Source organism: Mitosporidium daphniae (assembly GCF_000760515.2).
Source record: "Mitosporidium daphniae strain UGP3 chromosome Unknown contig-110, whole genome shotgun sequence".
Classification (NCBI taxonomy): Eukaryota; Fungi; Microsporidia; genus Mitosporidium; species Mitosporidium daphniae.
The window spans coordinates 1-15,793 of NW_013546721.1; the positions used below are offsets into that span (position 1 = coordinate 1).

Here is a 15,793-nt window from a genome sequence, read left to right on the forward strand (position 1 = left end):
GATATCGAATAGATGTTTACTCTTCATGATGAGGATAAAAGAAACGGTATAAAAATAGTCGTAGCGAACATATTCTTTGAGCTGAAAGAAAAGGAGACGGATATTAACAAAGCCCTCGAAAATGTTCTTTCCAAATAACATAAGAGAAACATTTAAAATTGAAAAGAAAATGTCAGAGGATCGAACCACTTTTGCCAAAGGCAGGATATTCAGGTGGGTCGTAGTTAGGATAAAACTCAAAATATATATAGCCGCATAAAAGAAAACCGAATAGAAGGAGCCGATGAAGCACGGAGAGTCTGGCTTCAAAGAGAGATTCCTAATCGATCTGCGGGTAATCCAATACAGCCCACCAAGAAGGAAAGAACGTATAATGCAATTTGAGCTTGTATACTGATTGTAGAGAGCCTCATAGGCCTGCGAACACATATACGGAATAAGGGCTCCAAATGGCATTATAACGTTGAATAATTTGACAGCATTTTCCGCATATTCATCGACATTCTTCATCGAATGAAAGGACACAACAACTTGCAAAAATACGTGCGAAAGAAATTGCCAGAATGCCAGTGCAATTAGGGGCTCAAAGAATTTTCCGATCAAGGCAGGAGTTGAAGACACCCTGTAAGACGAAACCGCCAAACGCGGCGGATTATTTTTATAAGTCTCAGAGTAATCAGAATACAACAGAGCAATAATGAGAGCCCCTAAAAATATCAAAACCATCTCGAATTTGTAAGCAATCGATGATAGCACTGTAGAGGAATGGATCAAATTATGCAACTTATCTGCAGCATAAACATCCAAATTGGAAATAATTGATGTTATTCCATTTTCATACAAATCTATGCCAAGCTTTGCGGAAAACATATTTTCTGGATACGAATATCCGAAAGAAAAAATGGCGGGCGATGAGACGCAAAGGAGAAGAAAAAGTACCAGACAAGCCATTGATCGAAAGTCGGATAAAAATGTAATTAAAATGATTGCATGATGCTTATGATGGTCTTAATGAGTCATTTTGATTTTAATTGGTAAGTTTTCATTTTAATTTAGAGTTTGTAGGCTTATTTAATTTGCCATTCCCTTCCCATGTATTCTTCCAAACAAAATTTTTCTGAAGCATGCGAGACCGCCCTGAACAAGCAAGTTAACATGGAGCTGGGTGCGTCGTATTCCTACATGTCTATGAGTGTCTTTTGCTCCAAAGATGGCGTTGCTCTTCCGGGTCTTGCAGCCTACTGTGCTAAAATGTCACTTGAAGAAAGAGATCACGCCCTGATGCTACAAGACTACATCATCAAGCGTGGAGGGCAAGTTACATATGATACGATTGCTCCACATCCGAAGGCTTCGGCGTGGAAATCTGCTCTTGAAATTGTGGAGGCAATGTTGGAATTGGAAAAATCTGTCAACGTGTCTCTGCTTGACCTAAACAAGCTTGCTTCCCTGAAAGAAGATGCCCATCTTTCCGACTTTATTGAGGGCACCTTCCTTTCGGAACAGGTAGACAGTATCAAAGAGCTGGTTGACATGCTTGTCCAGTTGCAACGAGCTGGTGTCGATGGCCTTGGCCTTTACATTTGGGACCAAAATTTGTTGTCTAAAAACTAGCCCGCAATTGGCTGAAAAATCTGTTTTCCAAAAACGGGCTCGGAATTAAGAAATCTGTTTATTAAAATTTGCACTTAATTCTTTACTGGAGAGAAGCTGGCGGTATTAAGTTATTAAAATACGGTAAAATGTTACACCACATCGGTTACTAGTGAATAGTCGGCGTCTGACATTTCAGACGCCGAGTCTTTAGAAGCCGGATCTTTGGCGATAGCAGCATTCGAGAGAAATGGTTCCCGTAACGAGAGCTCAGATACTTTTTCATGCCGGTTTTCCGTAGCAGCGGAAGATGAACAAATCTGGTTGTCAAGTGGTGCGATGCCACCCGTTGTCACGGCTGCACTGGTGTCGATATGTTCGGAGCCCAATTTATTTTCCGCTCCTGAACAATCATCTGTATTTGCAGGATGCGGGTCAAGCGAACCAAGTCTGTGGTACGCCCTTGATTGCCTGCGAGGGTGAATGGCATCTCGGAATTTTAGCCGCCACAGGGACTTGACGCTCAAAGTAAGAAAAATAGAATTTTCGATTAGCTGGACAAATAGGGACCCCGAACGAGATAGCAAAAAGGGACTGCAAAGATATAATTCACCCAAAGCACAGACAAAGTTTTCATTAAAAAAGGCCTCATTCGCAATGTCTAGCATTGAGGCTGTTAAAAAGGCCTCAAACTTCAGCAAATTGTCCAGGGGAAACCAAGCTTCAACGGGAGGCAGGCCCATCATCAAAGAGGTCAGTAGCTTAAGTTGAGCAATTTGCATTGACCTGTAATTATCGGGACACAACAGCGTAGTAATCAGCTCACAGAACAGAGATTTTGAAAATTCAATACTCAAGTGCGATGAAATGTTGAAAATCAACGCAAACTGAGCAAGTCTAATTTCAGATCAAGCCAATGATTACCTGAATGGCTCGAATTCTGAGGCGCGTAACGCGCAATTTTTGGTGGCTGAAAAGATCTCCGATACAAATGCCGAGATGTTTGGAAAAATATCGACAAACTTGAGCACAATAATTTCGAATAAATCGTAGACATCCTTAAAAATTGGAAGAAGAAACTGCATATTCTCTGGGCCCTAAAATTAGTTGATCGAAAGGTCGAACCAAAGCTGACATCAAATAACAGTGCACATTGCGCAGAAGCAAAAGAATCTTTTCCAGTTGGATGGAAACAGGAAATGTTTGAGCATTGCAAAAGTGGTCGATAATAACGGATAGCGAATTTGCCATTGGAAGCATTTTTTTCCTCATCGTCTGAGAATCCAAAGTGAGCAGGAATAAAAATTCGGTTCTAACATACGAATTGTCTGGGATTTTCTCAAGCACATGATCAAATCCAGGAAATTGGATAGGATTAACCATCGAGCTGTTGAGCGAAATCAGGGAATACTGGATCGAGCCCAGAAGCATGTCTGTATATACTCCCCACTGCGATGAGCGTTTAGGGGCTTCTGTAATTTGAAGGAGCGAATCGATGTATCGGGTCGCAATCTAAAGGTAAATAAAACGCCAAAACAAGCCACCTTTGCGTCCAGCGATGCATGTTCAAATAGAAAAAATACAAGCAAGGCATTTGCTTGATCCACATGTGAGCGACACAGTTTTGGAGCCTTTTTTATAATACTGGACAGCTGTTCAAAAATTTCATTTGAATTGCAAAGTATTTTTGAATGCTGAGGCAAATCCCTGCATAAGGAGGCGCCCAAAGACAGACGCAAGCCCTCCAAACAGGCATCAAATCCGAGCATCAATTGAAAAATTAAAATTTTATTTACAATATTTGTCTGACTTTAGTTTTTCTCTGCGATCCAACAAGGCAGAGTGCAGCTGGCCCTTTTCCTCGGCGGTTTTTAAATTAATGGTTGACGAATCCATCTTACTCTTTACCAGGCTCAGCTTTCGATCGTACCACGAAACGTATCTTTTCATTTGGTCATACTCGTAGTTGGAAACATCAATGGAGGGTTGTGCGGAGCTGCCTGCTTCAGAGCTCTTGGCAAGCGTGTTAGCAGATCTTGTTGAATGGTGGAAAATAAAAAATTTTGTAGCCTCTTCTCTTGCTTCAATATCTGCTCTCAGGCATTTGTAACTAAAATCATATTGAAGATGCATATCGACATCTTCGGTATTGTAGGACTTTCTTTTGAATATCACACAAGGTATCCCATCGGTATCGTTCAGAAATATTGGGATCCACAATTCATGTGGACCAATGGCTTCTTTTGTAGTCTCAACAAACCCATGCTTATCAAATCCAAGGTATTTGCCATGCGACGTCTTAATTGAAAAATGGCTTCTGTCCCCAATAAATTGACCCACAACGACATGATGGGAAGCAGATGGCTGCGCATCAGATACAAGCAATGGAACAAGAGAAATTGTTCCAAGCTCAGAAAAAGAAAGAGAATATCGTTCAGAGTCTCTTTCAAACGTAAGCCAAAGAGGGCCAATCAGGCCATCTTGGTTGGTCAACGGAACCCATTCTATGTCGTCAAAATGTAAGTGTACTGTTTGGATTTTTTGACTCGTCTTTTCCTTGCGCTTTGAGAGACACTTTTGAGTTGGACCCATCTTCAACGGCCGAAATCGGGGCTTTAAAGCCTTTAAACGAGAGCTTTGATCTTTTAATCATCGGATTTAAAATAAAAAATTGGGCATAATTTCAATTTTAACTTTCATTACCAACTGGCATGGGAGCAGATGGAGGATCCATTCCCAAGCGATGTGAAATGGTAAAAACCGCCAAGCGAAACGAGCCTCTCAGCTCGTCTGCCCAAATAGTGGCAAACTGGACGACATGTGAACTTTCCAAGGAGCCTCTTGTATTTCCTGTGGTCTCCTGTCGTTTAGGTCACTTGTACTCCAAATCCTCCATTCTGGAGCTTTTAATTTGCAGAAAACAAAAGAAAGATTTTCCATTTCCAGATGGTCCCGAAAAGTTTTCCTATATAAAATCCCTGAAAGATCTGCAGAATTTATCCATCAAAACCGACTTTCTTAGCTATGTTTGTCCGGTTTCCGGACGCTCACTGAATGGAGTCAACCCCTTTTTCTTCATCTGGGGATGTGGATGCATATTTTCAGAGTGTATTTTAAAAACCGCAAGCTTTTCCACTTCTCTGTGTCCTGTGTGTTCCCACCAATATCTGAAATCAGATATTGTTCCGTTTAATCCTATAACCAGCTCTTCAAGGTCAAATGTCAGCAGGAAAATAGTTATCGGTCAGGATTATGTTTTTGCCACCGCATCTGATCATCTTGTAAATGACCCCACCGTTGGCCAACCAGGTAGAAACCTGGATTACCATCCGCCAAATCGGTCCGTCTTCAACACAATGGTGCAGCAAAAGCTGACGAGTGCCAAAGAAATATCTTCCATCAACTCTATTTACACGAAAACCAACAAGCAAGAAAATCTTTAATCATTAAAAAGTGTCCATAGAAATCAAGTACTGCTTAAAGGTATACATAAACTTTGCAGCAAAAGCCTCTAGATGGAAAATGCTTTTGGCCCCTTGTACAATTCTTGTTTCCTGATGTGTTACCGAAAAATCACCATACATAGTGTGCTGCATCTTGGCAAACCTGTCGTTTTAGAAATTCTTCAGTTCGGCTGGCCAGCGAGAAGGCCAATTTCTATGGTTGAGAATAAAAATAAACCTTCAGAATCAACGAAGCAGGTATACAATGGGACAGAAGTTCATAGAACTTTGCCCGGACCAATAGGAGCCTACATGGGGTTAGGACAACATGTTAACCTTGCCGGGGTTTGCTCTTGTATTAAGCTCTGGGCAATATTTTCTATTAGAGCTTCCCAATCCGTAATTTCGATTTGATTTGGACTATGAGGTTATAGATGCGGCGGAAGGTACTTTTTGCTTTTGAGCGAAATTTCGAGCGAAAGAAGGGCCTTTCTTATGTTTCCCTGAGCATAGGCGACTACTTCGCCAATCAGAGAAGGGGATGGGTTAAGTATGCCCTCTTGCTTGCACACATGAAGCAAAAGACTTTTGACCTACAAACAAGCATAATGAGAGAGGAATACCTGTTCATCCTCGGGCGCCGGAACGCGAACCAATACGCATCTGCTTTGGAGAGGCTCAATTATTTTTCCAAGATTAGAGCTGAACAGAATAATGCGGAGATTGGTCATATATTTCTCCATGGTTCTTCGAAGTGCATGTTGAGCATCTTTTGTCAACATATCGGCCTCGTTTAAAATGGCCACTAATTGGGGGCAATAAATTTGCGGAAAGCTTACCTTTGTACTCGCGAGGAGCTTCTCTGGAGATTTGCTGTGTTTGTGCAAAATCTCTTAGCATCTCTTGCACAACCAAACGATCGTAAAAACCAACATCGCTAAATTCAGGTCAGAAGAAAACACGTGCCTTGGATTCATCTCAACGTGATAAAGACTCGAAATTGTATGCAGCTCGACCGTTTTTCCAGATGGCGTATCAAATGACTTGTTGTCAATTTTTAGCTAAATGGTTGGTGTTGAAAAAACTACCTTTTCAATTGCAGCTGGTGTGTAGAGCGTCTTTAGCAGGGAAATGATTCTGGTCCTTTTTCCGGCACCGGAAGGGCCATAGATCAACAGATGTGGAATATCGCCAAGCCGAGCCTAAGTTATTGCATATATGCTTACGAATGCTTTCAATTGGGTTGTTACTTCTGGATGCATATCCAGCTCGTCCAAGCTACTGGGTCTATGTTTATCGGCCCAGAGTAGCGTCATTGCGGGAAGGAGCGATAAAAACTTTTAATAATTAAATTTTGGGATGAACTTTACGACGATATCGCAAGAACTTGCGGAATGATCTGGTGTTCTGCCGGACTTGATTGACTTTTCTCAATGCCCAAGCCATGTCTTCCTCCTTTTGAGAAAGTTCTAGAGGCTTTCCTTGTTTTTTTCTCCTCCAGAGCCCAACAGCCTCCTCATACATCTTCTTCCTTTCTCGAACGACCTGTCTGATTCTTTTCATTGTCAATCTAGTCTAGAGATATTAATAGTCCAAATAAATACTTTGAGTATCCTTGAAGTTCCATTCCATTCCACATGCCTTCTTGACGCAAATGTTTCCTGCGTTGACAGGACGTTAAGTTCTTTCAAACATACAAACCAAAGTTTATGAAGGTCTTCAAAGGATTTAAGACGCAACTCTGCAGCGCTCCAAGAACGGCCTGAAATTATTATAACAAATTACCAAAAGTATGGAACTTTTCTGAATTGGCGTCTGGGACCGGAACGCCATCTTCAAAAAATTGATACAGTGGAGATACAAAAAGAGGAGATTTGGGGTCAGGAGGGCCCTTAGTCTGTGAAAAAGTAGAAAATAAATGAGTGCAAAAAAGCGGCCTGCCAAAACGGGGCAGTTTAAGGAGGCCCTCTAATAGAGGAAAAGTTAGCATTTTGTGGAAAATGGTGTTCTATCGTTTGAAAATGTACGGATTATGTATTTTTATATAAAAATTTCTCGACAAACGTTAAGGGGAACTAGCTCATATGGTAGAGCGATCGCTTTGCATGCGATAGGCGCGGGGATCGATACCCCGGTTCTCCATTTTATTATTCCCCTAAATTTTATTTAGGGTACAAATTATTTTGCCCTGAAGTGCTGCATCTCAACTGACGCGAAATGGACAATTTGAACTTCGAACCCTAAAATTAATTTGTTATCAAACGAATCCACTTAGTGTAGAGGTAACCTCTAGTATGAACGCCCCAAAACATGCACATAAAAGAAAATTTATCCATTCAGACATTATTGATTCACACATGGACGATTTAAAGCCGTACACGCTTGAAAATGCGCCAGCCCAGAATTCGATTCCTTTTGATGCTTGCGACATTTCCGAGTTTGTTGCCTTAAACGAGATTATAGATTTCTGTTTGGTACCGATATGCTGTTAAATTGTAGGGATTTAACACGGATCACATCAGAGCTATTGAACGCCCCGAGAAAAACTATACATCGCCGGAATATTGTATTGACAGGCAATATTTTGGTATTTTGCATTTCTAAACATAGATCCTTCGGTGTGCTCCATCATCGAGCGTCTTATTCCGATCTGCAGAAACTATAAAGCCATCAGTGCATTCATTGAAAAATCGAACGTGCCATCTATATACAATTTTGGCTTGGTTGCACAGGCACTAGGCTCCGCACTTGGCGCAATACTCCAAGTAATTTCCTTTTCTGCCGTTCATTAGGATTACAGGCTCTTGTTGCTTGATATTGAGCGCCAATTCAACAAAAATGACCTGTCGCTCCAAAAGTTGCTTTTTTATCTTGAAGGCCCATCTTCGTTGTTCGCATTTTTGACTGCGCAAATTATTGACCCAGTTTCGAACCAAAAGCTGTCTGGTTGTGGGGTAATTAGGCTTATTGAAAACTGTGCAAAGTACTCATCCAAGTCAAAAGAAGTTGAGTGTATTGTGGAATTTATCCTTGAAGCTTGCTATGCTCCTGTGTTTGAAATCGCCGCCAATTGGGTGAAAACAGGTCAATTGGTAGACCCGCTCGGAGACTTTTTCATTCAAGAAGATGTGACTCTGAAAAAAGAAGATCTTATTGAGGACTTTAACTCCAACTATTGGAGCGAAAAATTTTCCATCATCAATGAATATGTCCCCGCATTGTTTCGGAGTGACAATTTGCAGACGATGATTTTGATGACCGGAAAATATGTTTATACTTTAAAGGAATGTAGCAGCCAATACCGGTTTTTGGAATATCCACAAATAGAACTCATATACAAATCCGGGGATACATCGAAAGCGTGAGATTTTGATCTGTTTGACACTTAGGTTTGTGTCTTGTATTGAGAAAATCCACTCGCTAGCATATCGACAGCTATCCGATATGATTTTAACGCAGAACGAGCTTTTCTCGAATATAAGGTTTTCTGTTTGTGCCTTTTCGTTAGGGTTCTCAAAGAATTCTACTTTTTGCAGGCCTCAGATATCTTTTCAATGTTTTTCAACATCTCAAGAACAGAACTATCCAATCCCAAAGCTCCAGCTTCTTTGGAACGATTGCAATCCAATTTTGACAGCATTTTCAGCCTGTACGAGTCAAAGATAGATTCCAAATTGATGTCCAAATTTTCATTGGGTTTCCAAGAAGACACGCTTACCGATCTGCTGATGAACATCATTCATATTTCGTCAAACGACGCCGGCGTCCCTGCCCTGCAAAGGTCGGCTTCAAAGAATTACATTCCTCTTGGTATGAAATTCCGATTTTCATCCTTAGGCTACCAACTACTTGATATCAATTATGAAGTTTCTTACCCCCTGTCCATTGTCCTGTCAAAGAAATCAATGACAAAATATCAACTTCTTTTTAGGCAACTCTTGCAATTTCACGTGATTTCGTCTCAGCTCAGCCACTGTTTCAACTTTGAATCGATATGCGGATTCAGGTCTTTGGATATCAAATATCCCTCCATCAAGACATCAATGATACAAATGCACCTGCTAAAGTCGAAAATGATTTTCTTTATCAATTCGTTCTTATCTTATGGTCAATTTGAGGTCATCGATTATCATTGGAATGATTTTGTGTACGTGTTTTCGGTTGAACGCACATCAGATTCGCCATTATTGGAATTTGTGATGAATTCTCATTCAAAATTCCTAGATGGTTGTTTAAAGGATCTGTTTTTGACCAATTGGCAGCTTTATAGAATCATTTCAAAGATCCTTTCAAATTGCATGCTGTTCATCACAACATGCAACAAGATCTCCAAGGATCTCGGAAACATTTCCTGCGAATCCTTGGAAAATGAGGATGAAATTCATGCCCGCGTAAACTCCCTAATGGCGAAGCAATATGCTAAAATTGACACGAACTTTATGTTTCACGTGCATCTTCTTATAAAATCCCTTAGGTTTTGTTCTACCACAGACTATGACCATAGAATTGGTAACCTGCTCGCATTTAATTACTTTTCATAGGGTCATTGATTTTTTTATTGGAGTCTGGGTTTCCCGTAGAGGGCTCCGAAGCCACAGCCGAATAAACCAAATTAAAATTTACAAATTTAGTCTATTTGCCAATGGAACAGAACAGCATGTCCTCAACACCAACGGCTCGTGGATTTCCTCCTTTAAAGCAGGTTTTTGCCAAGAACTATGAAGACTTTCTTTGCAAGTCGGACTCATCCTGCGGTGTTATGCACACCCTACCAATCATTCCCGACTGGTTACCATGCAAAGTATTTTTCTTTCTTTCTAATACCCCATTAAAAGGTCCCGGTTCAAATCTTCCTAAATGAAGTTCTTTTGAACGAGATGAATGAAGAGATTAAAAAGAGTAGGAACATCGGTCCAACCGGATTTCTTCCGGCCCTTCTGCAGCTGGCAAATGTGGCAACTCTTCCCGGAATCGTTGGCTCGTCAATTGGCCTACCCGACATCCATTCTGGGTATGGCTTTGCGATCGGAAATGTTGCTGCATTTGATGCAAACGATCCAGCTGCCATTGTATCTCCGGGTGGTGTTGGCTTTGATATCAACTGCGGTGTCAGGCTTATCAGGACAAATCTGACGATTGATGACATCAATCCTATTAAGGAGCAATTAGCTCGGGTATGAGGCATCTCTATTGATTCTCTTTACAAATAGAGTCTATTTGAGACGCTTCCAGTGGGAATTGCAGGAAGCCAACCAAAGGCATCATCGAACATTAAAATTGACATCAAAAACCTTAATGAGATTTTATCTACCGGCGTCAACTGGGCCGTTAAAAACGGATATGCATGGCCAGAAGATTTGGTGACCTGCGAAGAAAACGGATCTATCCAGCCAGCAGATCCAGCTTGCGTTTCCCAGAGGGCCAAGGGAAGGGGAATTTCGCAACTGGGCTCACTTGGAGCTGGAAATCATTATGCAGAAATCCAAACAGTCTCATGCATTTATGACGAAAAGGCTGCAAAAGCTATGGGAATCTCCAAGATTGGGCAAGTTTGCATCATGGTGCACTGTGGAAGCCGAGGACTTGGGCACGAAATCGCATCAAGTAGCCTTTTGTGCAATATTTCTAGATTACATTGACCTAATGAAGGGAGCCATGGAGCGAGATAACATATCGATTCCGGACAGCCAGCTTGCATGTGCAAGGATAAATTCACGGGAAGGCCAGGAATACATTCGGGCAATGAATGCTGCGGCAAACTATGCCTATTGCAACAGATCGATCTTGACGTTTTTCATTAGAAAGGTAGGCAGACCATAAATTCTATAACTCTAACGCTATAGGCTTTTGAGAAGCTTTTTCCAGCAAAGACAGCAAGAGAGCTTGATATGCATCTTGTTTATGATGTTTCGCATAATATGGCAAAGTTTGAAGAGCATTCCATTGGCCAGGGAGAGAACCCTACAGAACTTCGCACACTGCTTGTGCATAGGAAAGGCGCAACACGATCCTTCCCGCCGGGCCACCCATCTCTTCCGGCCATGTATTCAGAAATTGGGCAACCTGTTCTAGTTGGAGGTTCAATGGGAACCTACAGCTATGTGCTTACAGGAGGACCAAACGCCATGGCTTCTTCATTTGGATCTACTTGCCATGGTGCTGGTCGAGCCAAGTCTCGCGTGGAGGCCAAGAAAACACTGTCCAGTCAAGAGATTTTATCTCGTCTCCAAAAGGATGGGATTACCGTCTGCATTGCAGATATTTCTTCTCTTTCTGAAGAGGTTAAAGTTGAAAGTTAATTTTTAGGCGCCTGAGGCTTATAAAGATGTAACAGAAGTGGTGGACACCTGTGAGCTTGCCGGATTGTCTATAAAAGCCATCCAACTGAGGCCCATTGCTGTCATAAAAGGCTAATTTTAATGTTGAGTGTCTGGTGTAATAATTAATTTATGTAACTTGCGCTCACTTTGGTTACCAAGTGATCATTGATAGTCTATGGGGCGTTTTAGCGTCAAGAATTAGGCTCATGTTGAATGATTGCATTACAAAAAATAATGCAATGCTCATCTTGTGCATCCTGTGCATCTTGGCGATCCGGATTGCTCTGAAGCTTTGATGCCCCACAATCAGATGAGCAGGAATAAATGAGAATGGTGGCCCATTCCATTCCCTTGCTATTTTCGTTAATGGTTGAGTCCGAGTTGAGACCAATGGAGGCCTCCTTTTCTGTTTGTAAAAGATGCAGAAGGGCCGGCATAAGCTGGCACTCAAAAACAAGCGGGGAACTGCAGGAATGGCACCTGAAATCAGCATTGACCGGTGACTGAGCCAAAAGCGGAAAGCCATTCCAAGAATACCTTATCACTTGCCAAGGTTCCTTTAAGATGGTTTTTTCAAAATTATAAAAATTCTCATCAAGATTTGGCGGTAGGATTCTTTCAAAACTCTCGTTCTCGAAGCCAAGCGTTTCACTATCTTCATGCAGATGATTGCCAAAAATTTCTTTTGTCAGGGAAAGATTTTGCGCAAGGTTTTCTAAATCATCGCCTTGCGTGTCAGATTCGCTATCAGAGTTGGCGATATCGTCCATTTCAAACACATCTCGTTCCTCAAATTCAATAGGATAGGCTGTAAATTTTCGTGGCAAAGGAAAGGGCTTTGAGATAAAAACAAGCTCATCGTCCTCTTTTATAGTTAGTTTGTCTTGAGCAGGGCAATTTGTGACCACATTTTCAATAACAAACGGATTGAAAAGTTTAGCTTCTTTTTTTATTGGCGCATCTTTCTTTGGACCTGTATGGAGACTAGTAGTTACATGTGGAACGGGGGTCTTCGGCACCCTCAAATATGCAGCAAACGCAACGATGCTCTCACTGGAGCGGGTGCATTCAAAATTATTGCATTCAAAAACAAACAAGATCCTGTCAATGCCTTCTCGATCGAATGGCGTGCAAGCTTGAAAGAGCAAAAACAAAGATTTTTGGCATGTCTGACACTGGAGGTTAATTTTTTCGTTGAAAGAAGCTTCAAATGGCAGGGGAATAATTGGAACACCCCCCACTTTTGGATCTAAATAGCTAGAGGGTTGAAATGATGGTGGCCGCAATCCACATTTTTTCTTTTTGCCAAACAAAGGAATTCCAATTGAAAGCATGGCCATAAGTTCAAAATTACACGCATGTTCAAAAATATTTTATTGTAAATTTAAATTGAAGTTGTCAAGTTGTTGAGGTTGAGGTTGTTGAAAATTAGCATTCAGGGATATGCAAAGCTAGCCCACCCTAATTTTGGGGTTATAACTTTGGAGATGGGCTTACCAACGAGGTTTCCTTGTAAACTGCCTTCATATCAAGCCCGGTTTGCTTCATCGTCTTGATTACTTGATCTAGAGATATCCTAAAGAAAAAGGAAATTGACAATATGGTTCAAACTTTTGATTTCCATCTCGTTTTAGAGCTAACTGAGCTGCAGTTAATGCCTTTACGGCACCCATCGCATTTCTTTCAATACACGGGATTTGAACCAATCCAGCAATAGGATCGCATGTCACTATTAACAGTAAAGGGGAGCGGAATACTTCCTAAATGATGCTCCATTGCTATTTCGGCAGCATTCAACACTTGTTTTGGAGTTCCTCCAAGAACAGCGGCCAAACCCGCAGCGGCCATTGAAGAGGCTACCCCAATTTCGCCCTGACATCCAACTTCAGCAGCGGAAAGGGACGCGCCATGCTTAAACAAAAATCCTATAGCACTTGCGGTCCACAAGAAAGTGCAAATCATTTCCTCTTCACCAGAGTTATTTGACGATTTAGTGTGCTGTCCAAACTCAAGCCAGTACTTCAAAGTAGCCGGAATAACTCCAGAAGCTCCGTTAGTCGGAGCCGTTACAATTCTCCCACCATCCGCATTTTCTTCGTTGACTGCAATAGCAAAAGTAGAAATCCAGTCAATATCTCTAACCATGCCAGTGGGCGGGCCATTGTGGACTCCCGCAAATATCTGATTAAGATTTTTGTCTCTTTCTAGAAAAGGTGTTAACGCCAAGCTAAATGCATCGGCTGAATCGTTTACTTGTTGCAATAGTAAAGATGGGGCTCTTCGCTTAACTTTCAATACGCCAGGCAGGATAGAATTCACATCACGGCTCAATCCAGCAATAATTGACGCTTCCATCACTCTCCAAATATGAAGTGTTTTTTGAATAATCTTGTCTGTTGAGGAAATAAATGGCCTTTCGTTTTCAAATGCAATCTATTATAAAAGCGATGGACCGTTAACCTCTGAAACGGTTTTTCTATGGTCGTTACACCAAGTAAGTAGCTCTTCACCTGAAAAAAATGGATAAGGAACTTGAGGACGGTCTTTTGAATTGGATGGCTTATCGCTTGCGTCAACAATAACCTTTCCTCGCAGTTGGAAGCCATCGGAGATAACAAATCCGCCTCCAATCGAAAAAACCGTCTCCTTTGCAAGCAGGGACCCATCAGCTCCAAACGCCATAAAGGCTAAGCCATTAGAATGCTTTGCAAGAAAGATTTTCTTGTGAAAGTTTATATTCTCCTGCATTGAAAAAGAAAGTTGAACTTTTTCAAGGACATGCAACACCGAACATTCTTCGATAGATTTCAACAACTTTGGAATGGTGGTCGGGTCGATTGATTCTGGATCTTTCCCTATTAGGCCCATCTTAAAAATAAGCAAAGAAATTTAAACTTACAGCAATGGCCTTTGGGGTGCCATGTCCTTCTCCCGTCAAAGCCAAAGAACCATATAGGTGGACAAAAATGGAATGGAGTGCTCCAAGCACTCCGTTTGCTTCAAGTTTTGTTACAAATTTGTTTGCAGCTCTCATTGGGCCTAAAGTATGCGACGAAGAAGGCCCAATTCCAATCGAATACATGTTGAAAATCGAAATATACGGGCCTTTTTCATCTGTAGACTCGCCCGGAGTTAAGTATCTCTTTGCGAGCGCAGACTTGTTCACAATGGCATCGCTACGATGTGACAAATGAGAAGCGAGATTTCTTTTAAAAAGTGAAAAGCCGCTCTGAGTATTCGGCTTTTTTAATAATGCAAACATTGCTACGGGGATCAAAAACAGGCATTTCTAATTTAAGAAGTATGGAAGTGTAGTCCAATCACATAAAAGTGGATAAATGAGGATCTTAAACTTTATTTGCCTATCAACTTTGCAGAGTAAAAGAGAGGTCTTCTGTCATATCTTCTTCCATCAACAGAGTCAATGGAAAGGTGTAGAGTCGGGGCCAAGGCTGTGGACTTGTGTCTATTTTTTAGATATCTGTTTATAAATTGTGCCGAATCCTAAAAATGACAGAAAATTCTGATACCTTGCTTAAGCTTGATAGACCATAATTCTTTTCTTTTCTGAGTTTGGACATGTGTTCGATTTTGTCATATGTCATTTGAAGTTCGTCCTGATAAGATAAATATCTCAGGGCTACCTCGTCGCTTTTGAACTGGCTGTCCAACTCGGCACATGGGGTTGCACAAAGTATGCTGACAATAAGATGTAAATCGTACTCTCGTAAAATGCCGAATTTGTCTGTGCCATGTGTCTCCCAGAAGTAATTTACCATTGACCGTACTTGAGACTTGTGAATGGATCCTATTGGATTCAAGTCTCCACTAGAGCAATCGTATTTTGTGAAGTGCCCCGTTATGGTTTCGTCTAAATTTGATGCAGACAGTACTAGGGCATTGGAAGACATTTGTGAAATATAGTAGGAGAGAACCATTCTAAGTCTTGCCTAAAGAAATGTCAGCATCAAATTGATGGTTCACTTGTAAATTTTGATATGCGACCTGGCTATTGGCTTTCAACGTCGGAACTGAGTTGCGAGCACTTTCAACAACATCGTCCATGTTTACAACACAGAAAGAACTATGTTCGACCAAGATATGTAATAGTAAATGTACCACCCAATTGCCTCTGCAAGCTTACTGGCTCTGAGAAAAGAAGAATTTGTATTGTTTTTAGACCTCATATAGGAGCATTGAAGGAACGAGCTATCACAAGGAATCTAGTGGTTACCTAAAAGTTGACGGCAATCCTATTTCTTGGTTCAATGAAGGCAAGTTTTGTACCTTGAGCGTGATTTTGCTCACTTAAAAGTGTGAAAAGATGGTAAATTATTAAGGCCACAAGGTAGCTATCTATGCCTCCACTAAGGGCAAGAAAAAATCCAGAACGTCCACTTTTTCTAAGATAGTCCCAACACCAAAGAAATAGGATTG

General features: G+C 41.2%; 13 protein-coding genes across 13 annotated transcripts; 5 read left to right on the forward strand and 8 right to left on the reverse strand.

Annotated features, from left to right (window-relative positions):
• DI09_110p10 (uncharacterized protein) lies at nt 1-870 on the reverse strand (the record flags this gene model as incomplete). The annotated part of the gene is made up of 1 exon (XM_013384073.1): nt 1-870. A coding segment is annotated over one exon (870 nt), but the record flags the coding sequence as incomplete, so codon positions are not given.
• Nucleotides 871-901: 31 nt separating this feature from the next.
• Nucleotides 902-1,614, forward strand: DI09_110p20 (ferritin; the record flags this gene model as incomplete). Its single annotated transcript, XM_013384074.1, has 2 exons — nt 902-973; nt 1,066-1,614. 2 exons carry the CDS (start codon nt 902-904, stop codon nt 1,612-1,614), a joined length of 621 nt encoding a protein of 206 aa, XP_013239528.1.
• A 131-nt stretch (nt 1,615-1,745) lies between these two features.
• DI09_110p30 (uncharacterized protein) lies at nt 1,746-3,362 on the reverse strand (the record flags this gene model as incomplete). Its single annotated transcript, XM_013384075.1, has 3 exons — nt 1,746-2,490; nt 2,915-3,105; nt 3,177-3,362. 3 exons carry the CDS (start codon nt 3,360-3,362, stop codon nt 1,746-1,748), a joined length of 1,122 nt encoding a protein of 373 aa, XP_013239529.1.
• Nucleotides 3,363-3,381: 19 nt separating this feature from the next.
• DI09_110p40 (uncharacterized protein) lies at nt 3,382-4,327 on the reverse strand (the record flags this gene model as incomplete). The annotated part of the gene is made up of 3 exons (XM_013384076.1): nt 3,382-3,447; nt 3,502-4,235; nt 4,297-4,327. The coding sequence occupies 3 exons, from the start codon at nt 4,325-4,327 to the stop codon at nt 3,382-3,384; spliced, it is 831 nt and encodes a 276-aa protein (XP_013239530.1).
• On the forward strand, nt 4,305-5,036 carry DI09_110p50 (uncharacterized protein; the record flags this gene model as incomplete). The annotated part of the gene is made up of 1 exon (XM_013384077.1): nt 4,305-5,036. The coding sequence occupies one exon, from the start codon at nt 4,305-4,307 to the stop codon at nt 5,034-5,036; it is 732 nt and encodes a 243-aa protein (XP_013239531.1).
• Nucleotides 5,037-5,629: 593 nt separating this feature from the next.
• DI09_110p60 (DNA clamp loader) lies at nt 5,630-7,026 on the reverse strand (the record flags this gene model as incomplete). The annotated part of the gene is made up of 2 exons (XM_013384078.1): nt 5,630-5,841; nt 6,822-7,026. The coding sequence occupies 2 exons, from the start codon at nt 7,024-7,026 to the stop codon at nt 5,630-5,632; spliced, it is 417 nt and encodes a 138-aa protein (XP_013239532.1).
• Nucleotides 7,027-7,393: 367 nt separating this feature from the next.
• DI09_110p70 (uncharacterized protein) lies at nt 7,394-8,401 on the forward strand (the record flags this gene model as incomplete). Its single annotated transcript, XM_013384079.1, has 5 exons — nt 7,394-7,510; nt 7,536-7,623; nt 7,647-7,801; nt 7,829-7,990; nt 8,021-8,401. 5 exons carry the CDS (start codon nt 7,394-7,396, stop codon nt 8,399-8,401), a joined length of 903 nt encoding a protein of 300 aa, XP_013239533.1.
• A 20-nt stretch (nt 8,402-8,421) lies between these two features.
• Nucleotides 8,422-8,676, reverse strand: DI09_110p80 (uncharacterized protein; the record flags this gene model as incomplete). The annotated part of the gene is made up of 2 exons (XM_013384080.1): nt 8,422-8,533; nt 8,564-8,676. 2 exons carry the CDS (start codon nt 8,674-8,676, stop codon nt 8,422-8,424), a joined length of 225 nt encoding a protein of 74 aa, XP_013239534.1.
• Nucleotides 8,591-9,577, forward strand: DI09_110p90 (uncharacterized protein; the record flags this gene model as incomplete). The annotated part of the gene is made up of 1 exon (XM_013384081.1): nt 8,591-9,577. One exon carries the CDS (start codon nt 8,591-8,593, stop codon nt 9,575-9,577), a length of 987 nt encoding a protein of 328 aa, XP_013239535.1.
• A 101-nt stretch (nt 9,578-9,678) lies between these two features.
• DI09_110p100 (tRNA-splicing ligase RtcB-like protein) lies at nt 9,679-11,450 on the forward strand (the record flags this gene model as incomplete). The annotated part of the gene is made up of 6 exons (XM_013384082.1): nt 9,679-9,837; nt 9,872-10,210; nt 10,247-10,640; nt 10,666-10,841; nt 10,880-11,317; nt 11,343-11,450. The coding sequence occupies 6 exons, from the start codon at nt 9,679-9,681 to the stop codon at nt 11,448-11,450; spliced, it is 1,614 nt and encodes a 537-aa protein (XP_013239536.1).
• A 97-nt stretch (nt 11,451-11,547) lies between these two features.
• DI09_110p110 (uncharacterized protein) lies at nt 11,548-12,696 on the reverse strand (the record flags this gene model as incomplete). Its single annotated transcript, XM_013384083.1, has 1 exon — nt 11,548-12,696. The coding sequence occupies one exon, from the start codon at nt 12,694-12,696 to the stop codon at nt 11,548-11,550; it is 1,149 nt and encodes a 382-aa protein (XP_013239537.1).
• Nucleotides 12,697-12,829: 133 nt separating this feature from the next.
• DI09_110p120 (L-serine dehydratase 1) lies at nt 12,830-14,438 on the reverse strand (the record flags this gene model as incomplete). The annotated part of the gene is made up of 5 exons (XM_013384084.1): nt 12,830-12,932; nt 12,968-13,085; nt 13,114-13,789; nt 13,817-14,224; nt 14,256-14,438. 5 exons carry the CDS (start codon nt 14,436-14,438, stop codon nt 12,830-12,832), a joined length of 1,488 nt encoding a protein of 495 aa, XP_013239538.1.
• A 272-nt stretch (nt 14,439-14,710) lies between these two features.
• DI09_110p130 (uncharacterized protein) lies at nt 14,711-15,421 on the reverse strand (the record flags this gene model as incomplete). The annotated part of the gene is made up of 3 exons (XM_013384085.1): nt 14,711-14,860; nt 14,887-15,306; nt 15,341-15,421. 3 exons carry the CDS (start codon nt 15,419-15,421, stop codon nt 14,711-14,713), a joined length of 651 nt encoding a protein of 216 aa, XP_013239539.1.
• Nucleotides 15,422-15,793: the final 372 nt, after the last annotated feature.